Genomic DNA, 11,539 nt, shown 5'->3' on the forward strand with positions numbered 1-11,539 from the left:
ATTAGATTACTGTTCGCAAATAGTTAAGGATGTGGGTTGTTCTAGTTTTAGGGAAATGCGAAGTTTAGCTCAGGATAGGAAAGAGTGGAGGTACGTGTCCAACCAGTCTTAGGACTGATGACCTTATGATGATGATGAGTGGTGTTTGACTATATCACCAGCTGCGAAGATTAAATATGATTCATATTTTTCTGTTTGAAGTAATTGAGATATAGTTTTTATATATTTATGTTATGGTTTCTTCAGTTCGGCAACAAATAATTCTTCCATATGCTTTCTTATTTGCCTTTATCAGACGTTTTAATTGGAAAAACGACACTGATGACAAAATAGTTTGCTTAGCGTGAAAGGTCAGAGCCAGAATGGGGTTGTAAATAATTTTATAAATGTAAAATTATAATCAATCATTTTATATTAAAATATTTACAACCCCATTCTGTTTCTGATCTTTTACTCATTGTAATAAGAGAAAGAAATGGAATCCATAGTTTCTTTAGCTTTGCGTTCATCTAATAAGTGAAATTTTTCAAATCGCTTTCTAAGAATTTTAGATTATATGCATTTATTAGCACATCACAATATCTTGTAGTTTTCTGTTTTACACAGCTGGCCTATATATTAATTCGATATTGTTTTGGGGGATGTTTTGTCGTAATTCCTAGAATTTCGTAGTTTTCTGCTAAAGGTACGATAAGTGGTGATTTGTTAGGTGCTGATATCAATTTGGAACTTCTAAATTCCATGGACCATGACATTGAACCCGGAAAACAATATCGATCCAATATTTTAAATTATCCATTTCCAAGGAGTTTAGAATTTTTGGGAACTCTTCAGTTAAAGAATTAGAAGGCATTCATGGAATGTCTCTTTGTCCTCTTTTTAAGCTTCTAATACCTTCAATGACCAATGTGAGCACCTTTCATTCATCATTTTATATAATGTTTAATTAGTGATACTAGCAAAACTTTTAACTTTTGCATTTTACAAATAGAAAATACGTTTGAAAAAGTATTTTTAATAAAATACAAAACGCTTTTCTCAAAAAGTTATTTAAATGCAAGATAAAAATAGGTACTTTTTATTTTGTATTGTATTGATTATGACCCCAAGTCACTACAAAAACAAATATTGACGAACCGCCACTGCTTTTTCAATCAATATTTGCCATCGTGCTGTAAACGATGAATACCAAAACCACGAATTGATTGATTAATAATAAAATAACAATAACTGAGTATCTCCTGTCGGAGTTATTGTTATTACCATTTGCTTGGCAATTTTGCGCAAGAATATCGGGTTCTTTAGCAAACTTGTAGTCGTTGTTTTCTTATTACCATTAGGTATTAGAAACACGATTATGTCGCAAATAATGGGCATTATTTCACACACTAAACCAAACGTGGCGACTCTTTCACCTAAAAAAGAGAAAAGAAAAGAGCAATCATTTGGAAAAAAAAAAGAATGAACAATTGACGGAACGCAATTAATGCATCAATATAATGTATAATAAAATCAGTTTGTATATCTAGTGCTTTCTACCTCAGTTGACCCCAAAAAGATACGATAGGTTTGTAAAATTGATTAACTGATGATGTACGGATTACGTTACAGTTTCCCTGTAAATATGTCTTTCTTAATTCTTACAGATGTTATGTACTCTTTTAAACCAGGACTCAAAAGATGTGTTAATGAATTTTTGAGACATTTCTTTCCATACCTTATATTTAGCTTTTTTCTAAGCTGCCTCCAAAACCCACCCCTAAACGGCAAAATCCATCAAAGATTCACTACTCTCTGACATCCATTTTTCTGTAGGAATATACAGTGTAAACTCTATATAACGACACTTAAGGGACTGAACATTTTTCGGCGTTATAAAGAGTGGTCGTTAAATGGAGAGAAATAAAAGATATTATTTTACTATTCTATAATAATATGCATTTACCAATATAGTACACATTTTGCACACGATTCATTTATATATTATTCATACATTGCGTATAGCCTGTTATCTTCGTCTGATGTTTTTTTGCAGCTCCAATATTTTAATTGTATTTTGTTACGTATCTTACTCATATCTTGAGATACTGCTGGATCAACTTGATTATATAAAAAGTATTTTTTTAATAGTTTCGTTGCATCAAGTGCTCGTTTGATGCTTGGTGGAGGGACAGGATCGTCTTCTTCAACAACGTACACAGCTGCAGTTCTTATCTATTTCGGCAACTTAGAAAATACTGCTCAATGACTTATAATGCCGCATTGTTGTCGTTAAATAGAGTGAGCGTGACGCTATATAGAGTGTAATATTGTATAGAAAACAATGTAAACCAACCAAAGTCAAGCAATTTCGACGTTTTAAGGAGTTTGTCGTTAAATCGAGTGACGATATAAAGAGTTTACACTGTATTTGAAAGTGTCCATAAATTCCTTGATCTTCTTAGAAATATGTCATGGCGCAGAATCTTGATGGAACACAATCTTGCAATCTTCGGTCAAAAATGATTTCAATTCATTTATAATATGACAATCTGTGTCTGTTTTGGCACCTGAATCTTCAGAATTATGACGGGGCTTGCCATTATAACAGACCCTCTTCCTTTGGTGAGTTTCCCTCTTTCAAAAGCTCTAAGTTTTAGATTCCTTTGATCTCTGCTAACTTATTGAATTCTTCCTTTACCATTGCAATTATTAATTTAAAACAAAGTCTCCCTCTGTGGTGATTAATTGCTTCCAGTTTTGGTTATTCAGGATTTTATATAAATCCAAAGACCTTAAAAGCTTTTTGCACTTCTCAATCGATGAACCTTCACCATTATAACAGACGCTCGCTCCTTGGTGATTTTCCTTCCTTTCAAAGGTTCTATGTTTTGGATTCCTTTGATCTTTGCTAACGTTTTGAATTCTCCGTTTACCATTGTAATTATCTATGTAAAAGAAAGCTTCCCTCTGAGGTAATCATCAATTTCTTCCACTTTTGGTTATTCAAGATTTTACCATTATAACAGGCGCTCGTTCCTTGGTGATTTTCCTTCCTTTCAAGGGTTCTGTGTTTTGGATGCTTTTGTTCTCTGCTAAAGTATTAAATTCTTCATCTACCATTGCAATTATTCATGTAAAACAAAGCCTCCCTCTATTGCGATCACTTGCTTCCACTTTTGGTAATTCAGAATTTTAGGTATATATAGACTGAATGATCTTCAACATTTCTTGCATTCAATCGATGAACTTGTAACTTCATTGTGGCTTTCTTTGTCTATATATATATATATAAAGTTATGATAAATAATGTTTTGCCGGTTTGCCATAAAATTTTGAGTAGATAAATTTGGCCTGTTGATGAGTCCTTCGAGGGTTTTTGACTTGGTTGGAGTAATAACGGGATCGTAGGGCTTCTGTCTTTGTCTGTTTTCTTCAGTTTTCATCACCTTTTTGAAGTATTCAGTGTTTTCATTATTTCCATTTCCATAAAGCCTCCTTCTATTTTAATTTGTTCTTGCAATTTAATTATGTCATCTATTACATAAATTTGATTAGTTAGAAGATAATCCTTCGTGACATACTGTAAATTAAAACTCATTAAAAGCCCATTAAGATAACAATTACTCCTCCATGCAAAAATCCCCGCACTGTAGAGATGTCTACTTCTTTCTCTTATTGGCATTTGAAGTAAGCGACCGAATAAAAAAGACTGATAAAGATAAAATTAATCATTATCCTTTCTAGATCATTTAGTATGATAAACACGTAACTATGTATAGAGGATAGATAATGAACGAACTGAAACAATTTGCCATCTTTAAAATACAATTCAGAAAGATAATTTTTGAAAACGAAATTAGAAATAGATTCAAAAGTTACTTTTTATAGTCTAAAGAAAAAATATCAATGCATGCGTGAAATAAATAAAATCTAAGTAAGTCAGTAAACAGTTTTTTTTTGTATATAGTTGTTATTTTTATTTCCATTAGGCAATTTATTTGTTTTACAAAACGCTTGCTTATTTTCCACTATTTTTCACAATTCGCCTTTCTCTTGCGGTATTGTGAAGGTAAATTCAAAAGATGCAGCAAATGATAAGGACATTTCTATTTCGAAAAACTTAAAAAAGAGAATCTGCTGTTTGCCACAGTATGGAGCCACATCGTAAAAGATTGACCATGATTTCAACAGGTTACTTCTATTTCTTAAAAAAGTTTATAAAACATTTAAAAAATTGCACTTTTTTGTAAGCAAATCGCTTGCTGGAATTACGCCACAAGTTTTATGTAATAATTATCCTAATAAATAAATATCTTTGAAAAACATTCTATCATATTTCAATTATACTAATTTATTAGCATTTGATAATAAATTAAGGACAATTTTTAAAGTTTTCTGTCATAAAAAATGGTACTTTGAATCATTAGTGTCCGTGCGTCTTAATTTCATAATTGATAATCACAACTTCTAATGATGAAAATTTTATGAAAATGCAATGCTAATTGCAAGATATCTACTAAGGTCGAGAGAGATACGTCACTGAAAAGGATCAGTTCATTACCAAAAATGGACTTAAAACAAAAAAAATTCGAAAATTTTAAAAAAATTTCTGCATCTAAAAATACTACAATAAAATTGAGATAATAAATCACTAAAAATGATTCGCTTTTGCCACAGAATTATTTTTGTTTTATATAGAAAGCCCAAAAGTCCTGCTTGTCTTTTACTAAAGCGATTGTTTGTGAATATTAACTTAAAAAACTTTTATTAAACTACCCCTGCTTTGAGTATTTGTGGACGGTTCCGAATGAAAACCCCCCATAATGTGACCAGGATATTAATTATGCTTGACTACCGTATAACGTGAACAAACTAAGCTTTCGCTTATAGAAACATATGTCCGTTAGCCTTAAAAATCACTTGTCATATAGGTATCTCACATATATTTGGTACCTTCATCCCCCTTTATATTAGCGGGAGAGAGATGTTGTTTTATAATTGTGTTATCTACATTTTCATTAAATATTTTATATAATTCAAAATTAATAATTCTGACCAAGTTTTCTTAATTTGTGATCTCACACCATATATACGTCCAATTATATTAAACCTGCTCGGATGATATTGAGAGCGACAGTATTTGTATATGTATATACATAGTATATTATGTTGAGGCTTTCACTGGACTTAACCACACCTGATTAATGCCGTATAATAAAATGTAAAAGAAGGGTTTTCGAATTTCCCCACTTTGCCCGCCAAAGCTCTTGAAGTATAAAAACGTTTGTCAAACTTTTCCCCTCGAGTTTATCGTCAGAAAGTGATAGTGATCGAAAGAGTAGTGAGTGTATAAATTACAAACATTATTAAAGATTTATTAGACATCTCATAGGTGATGGGTGGTCTCTCTACAAAGAAGGTCAGTCTACCATTTCTCTTCTAAGGCATATTTAGTCTTTTCCTAATTAAATACAATGAGATTTTCACATAGAAATTTAAGAGCTAGGTTCAAATGAAAACGATGTACTAAAAATTATATAATAGTTAAACTGTGAAAAAGTATTTTATATTATATAGGTATTATTACCAGAGTTTTAAATAAAATGTTAATATCAAACAGATTAATTTTGTAGAGGGTAGTATAACACTGCAATTGCCTATTTCTATTTCTAGATTACCAAATAAAGTCTAATATAAGTTCTAAACAATTGTGACTTTTTGTAGTTTAGTATCGCTGTCTTATATTGCTGTATTGGAATTAAAACTATAATTAATTTGAAAATATCTTTTTAACTTTTTGGAAAAAACATGCAGGGTCTTCCATTACATATAATAAAACAAGAACTCTAATTAAAAATGTAACTTTAGCAGTTGTTTTAGAAAGACTAATTAATTATACAATTCATTTTAATTCAACAATACGTATAAGTCTTCAATTCTTGTGGGGAAATCCTTAGGGACCCTGCCTGTACACAGAAATTAAAAAGAAACATCTGTCAATGTCTTTAAAGAACTTTAGTAACTTTAACCCTTATATTTTCATTTTACCATTGTTCTTTCTTTCGTTTTTCTGGTTAACTTTCTTATCTTGCATATTTTTGAAAGAAATGTTCATAGACCGGACGTTTCAGCTCAAATAGGACACCTCTTCGTGGTTTATTTAATATGCATCATTTTTTGGTTGACACTCAAATTTTACATCTACCTAAAACGCGTTTTTTGTTTTGTTATTGACACAAATCCGTGCCAAATTAACGAGGCGATTTAAATTTTTAATTGGGAATTACTGCGGCAGTTTCTGTAAGGTTCGCAAATAAGTAAATTTATAATATTCGTAAAGAGAAACTTGGTTATTCTAGGAGCGTGACTTTATTTAGAAAAGCCGCATACAAAATCAATGTTGCCGACTTATTTCATTCGAAAACCACAAAATGTTTTGTGTTAATGAACTTCTGTTAAACTTTCCTATGCCATTTCGAAACCTTTTGTTCATTTAATTACTCAACTTTTTGTTATTTTTGTCACAATTCTCGAACTTTGGGTCGGCAACTCTGCTAGAATTAACTAACGTTAGGTACGAATTAATGGAATTCCTTGTGGCGCAAGCACCAAAGAATGCAAAAGACGAAAGAAATGGCGTTTTCTATAACAAATTTAATTTGCTGCGTTACGAAAAGCATATGGTGTATTTATCGATAAACGTTTAAAAGAAAAGTAGGTGAACGTAATCGCTGTTATGTATGAAGTTCAGTTAGGAATTTTTCTTATTGTGGCATTAAGATATGAAATTTAAAACAATATTTTCGTACAATACAATTTACAATAAATAATCCTAACAGGTAACTTCCCACATTTTTTTATGTATTTATTTACTTTAATATATACGTTTTCGAAAAAGTTCAAATCAGCTGTAAAGAAATTCGTTTCATAATAATTCACTTGGATGTTTAAACACCTTACATAAGTGTTATTAAAAAAAAAAACAAAAAAGTTGATTGACTAAATAAAACAACCAGTATATGAATTATTTAGTACCTAAACGATTATATAAACATTTGTTTATTGAAATTTCCACATAGAAAATTAAAATTACGTAAGAATAAGAAACAAACAAATGTAAAAAATATAAATGAAACTGGTTAATAATATAATTTCTTTATGGAAATCCATAATTCTTAGTTATCTAAAGTTTCTTGATAAGGTATTTTGTAATCAATCTTATTTTTATTATAACAGAATATGGATAGCTTATGGAAATTCGTATTTTATTTAAATAATAAGACATTGACACAAATCAACATTAACATTTATGAATTGTGGTCTGTCAGTAGGACATCATACAACAACCCACTAATTTGTGTTAACTTTTATGGTGTTTATACATTTTGATTTGGAAAGTTTAGTTATTTTGCAATACTTTGAGCTTTGAGATTAAATTAACTTTTTACATTCAAAAATTGCAACACTGTGCAGTATTTGTCTATTCGCCTATTTGGCGATTATTTACATATTGTACAGAAAAATACGAGATAAAAAATAAAAGTTTTGTTTGTTTTTTGTTTAATTCATACAAAACACTAATAAAATGTAACAGAATTGGTCTACATAAATGTATGTACTATAATAACAGTTAGTGTTTACGAAATCAACTCCATTTTAACTAATTTTCAAATTTGTGTACTCAAAGTTTCGTTCTTTACAGTACTTTAAGCCAATTTAAATTTGTTTTATATATGTATAAGTGTGGCAGTGCGTTGTAAGATGTGTTTTGACGAAAATGGTTTTTACGAAATCGAAGAAAATGATTCTTAATTTTAGCTTCTTTTTAGCCAATTTTCAAATCTGACTATGCAAAAATTCATTCTTTACCATGTTTCAAACCAATTCAAATTTGTCTGATATAAAATCGCGACAGTGTGTCGCAAAATGACATACATATATACATATGTTTTGACAAAAATTTTTTTTTGGGAAATTCAAGGAAATGATTCTTAATTTCAGTTTCATTTTAGCCAGTTTTCAAATTTGGGCACGCAAGATTTCATTCTTTACAGTAATTTAAGCCAATTCAAGTTTGTCTGCTATAAAATCGCGACAGGGTGTCGTAAAGTGCCATATATGTTTTTGGGAAATGCAAATAAAGGATTCTTAATATCGGCTTCTTTTTAGCCAATTTTCAAATTTAGATACGCAAAATTTCACTTTGCAGCAGTTCAACCAAAGACAGATCTAATAAATTAATGCAAGCGATGCACTTTGCAAAGCGCCCCGACCCATGAGTCCCTGCAACTGGGTTTCGTATTCTAGTTACACATTTCTTGTGAAAATTATTTAGAAATTTTATAGTTTGTCTTATATTTTTTTTTTCTTTGGAAAGTGTCCCCAAAAAAAAATATGCATCAGGCCTTGAAAGTCCTACATCCGCCACTACCTGCGTGCGTGTGTGTGTCTAAGTAGTAAACTGGTGTCTAGATATTTCATTTAAAAATTCATGAAACGAAAGAGTCAGGTCATTGAAGTGACTCGCCCTTTTTTGCCTCGTACTTTCTTCATTCCACAGCCTTTAATAATAATTTCATTTTGTGCACACGTTGTTACGCAAAACTTGAGATAAAAATTCATCGAATCGCCCAACTGACCACTTTCACTGCTCTCTTGCCTACCTTGCTACAGGTGCAGAAATACAATCACATACGAAAATTGAAACCGTTCTGGGACTTTCATACGTTTATCTACACGTTCCTAACTTCAAAACAAGTACCAATACCATGTTGTTTTTCCGTGGTAATGCAACATTAAATACCCTTTTGCCTCTGTTTCGTTTGCCGAGTGTTTGGAAAAATTACAAAATTAAAAATAAAATTTTTCCCTACTACTATGTATGGTATGTGAATTTAAATCAATTTTTCATACTTTGAAAGAAAAATAATACATTCATATTCGAGAGTTCTGGTTATACCACAGAAATTATGAAACTTCCCCCCAATTTTACACCCTTACACATAAAACCTATCCCAAAAAAAAAATAATCATTAAAATCGGTTTACATTTGATGAAGAAATCGCTACCTAAACTCGCACAAAAAAAAATAACAATCGAATTAAGAATCCTGTGTTTTTAAAGTCGATTAAAATGGTCTGAATCACGTAAAATGACGACTATGGTAATGAAGCTTTTAAGAGGTATAATAGTCATTATTTCATTTGACAATATTTGAAAAAGCCCCTAAAAAATCTATCAGACTATTTTGAGCTTTGCGTTAGACACAAGTGGTTAACAAAATACAAAACGTGTTTCTTTTGAATGACGCCGTAATATTATAATACCATCTGGGGGTAAACAAGGGTTATCACTTATTGGTAGTTTTATTACCACTTATGCAAAAATTAGTCTCAGTGAATTAAAAAAATACTATAGTTTAGCATTACTAGTTAAAGATTAAGGGAAAAAATGAAATTTTCTTTAAATTGTTCGGGCTGGATTTTCAAGCAGTTGTATAATGATTATGTAATAATAAATATTTATTTCTGTCATAAACAAATAATGGTTATTCACCAGGTACTGTTAAATGCTACTAGTTTAATGATGCTGTTATTATGCTATTCTTAAAATGCTAAACCAATGAACTGAAATTCCTTTAATGGATAATTTTCAGCATTTGCGGCTTAACCAATACAACATTTACATAATTATATATATATATGTATAATTAGTGATCGATCCTAATGTTAATTCGAGTTGTAAATGCATAATAAAGATTCATTACGTAAACAACAAGAATACGTTATAGAAATTTTCTTAAGTTAATAAACATTTTTCTCACACAATTTTCACAATACTGAAGTAATTCATAAGAGAAGGAGCTTTTGGGAGGAAGAATTTCCCCCATTTTACCCCCTTTGGATCCGTCACTAAAAAATACTCCAAATGAAATCAAAAACGACAATGTTTAACCGTCAAACATACATTTTTTATCTAATTTTTATTGTTTAACTTCTATTTTATTACATTGTTGATTTTTAACAGCTTTACTAAATCACATTTTACAGATATATCTTGTACAATTAGTTATTTAATATTTTCTGTGTGTGAAGGTAAATTTTTCGAAGCTATAACTCCCCAACCCTTAAAAACTATCACAGTTACCCTTCAGATAGGTATAAATTAAAAAAAAAAATTTAATTAGTTGTATATTTTTTCAAATATCGTGCTATTTTACAATACTTTCTAAGCTGCAAATGTAACTACCTAACAATAAAGAGAGTATCAAATTTAAACGTCAATGTTTTACCTGTCTATTATAGTGAGATGTTGATGACCATGAAATTCAATTTATTTACACTTGACCTTCTTTAGCAGCCATAAGAATTCTTAATTACAGCTTTCTTACCCGCGAATACCATATGTTTCATTTCTAACACTCATTACATATACAACAGTCCATGACAAGGTATCGTGCCCATCCTAATTTGTTTAAAAAGTTCGCTTTAAATAATTAGATATGAAATATAATTAATGTCCAGACGTCAAACTAATTAAACAAGAAATAGGTGTATATTTTTTAACTGGTTTAATTAAGTGCATTTTATATCAATATTGTCACGAAAATTATTAAAAAATAGGAACAAAACAATTTCTAAAACATTTTCATTGTAATTCGCAACAGCTGTTTCGCCCTACGATGGTTTCTTCAGGTACAGCAATTGTTCCACATGAAGAAGCCATCTCGTATGTCTTCTTGAGACCAAAAAAATTTTTTTTGAAACTTATGGATTTTTACTACTACTGCTAATTGATTTGTTGTCTAGGTTGTAGTTAAATCATTGCTTTAATAGATGGTTTTATTTCAATCCACTTTCACCTTCTCTTTAATAAATCAAACCAGCATTGTATTTAGATCCGACAACAAGAAGTAAATCTTGGTCTAGATAAAGTCATTAACAATTAAAAAACAAAGTGCTTTCTCTCTCTGAAACGGAGTCTTATAAGGGAAAAAAGTACCACGTTGAATACCGTCATGCAACAAACACTATTTTACACTTTTACTGTTAGAACTTAATTTATTCCAACTTTGCTAAGATTCAACACTTTCGGTATAATTATCACGTTTGTACATTAAAAATGTTTTTTTTTTTAACCAATAATACAATTACATAAACATTTTACGGTTTTAAATAACTAAATTAACTTACAATAGGAATAATGATTAATAAAACTGATATTTAGATGTTAAGAAGAATATAATTATTCTGAACTAATTAAGGAGAAAAAGCAATTTTATTAACACGAAGTTTTATCAGCTGTTTTGCTTCCTGAAGATAATTGTGAAGTTACCTTAAAAAGCAGTCTTTTGAATAGTAATTGTAAATTTATATTATACTATTAACTTTTAATTTAGTTTTATTAATTGTTGTATGAAGGTATAATTGTAATAATTTGGTTTTTATACTTTGAGACACAGTAGCGGTGTTAGGGTAGGGCGCGGTTGGGCGATCGCCCAGGGCGCCGGACAAAAGGGGCGCCGCAGGCGCCCTCCACCTCATTCTCAAAATTAAGC

The 11,539-nt window shown here is 30.3% G+C and overlaps 1 protein-coding gene across 4 annotated transcripts in view; it reads left to right on the plus strand.

The window, feature by feature from the left end:
• LOC108732390 (Ig-like V-type domain-containing protein FAM187A) overlaps nt 1-11,539 on the plus strand; it is a 24,970-nt gene that overhangs the window by 8,477 nt on the left and 4,954 nt on the right. Inside the window, exon 1 of one of the 4 annotated variants that reach the window (XM_018463161.1) lies at nt 5,192-5,401. The exons of the other annotated variants lie outside the window; for them this stretch is intronic. Coding sequence (XP_018318663.1) covers nt 5,378-5,401 — 24 coding nt within the window. The 5' untranslated portion in view covers nt 5,192-5,377. Of the gene's footprint in view, nt 1-5,191; nt 5,402-11,539 lie in introns of those variants that run through there. 4 annotated transcript variants of the gene reach the window in all.

This window comes from Agrilus planipennis, unplaced genomic scaffold (assembly GCF_000699045.2).
Source record: "Agrilus planipennis isolate EAB-ADULT unplaced genomic scaffold, Apla_2.0 scaffold73, whole genome shotgun sequence".
Lineage (NCBI taxonomy): Eukaryota > Metazoa > Arthropoda > Insecta > Coleoptera > Buprestidae > Agrilus > Agrilus planipennis.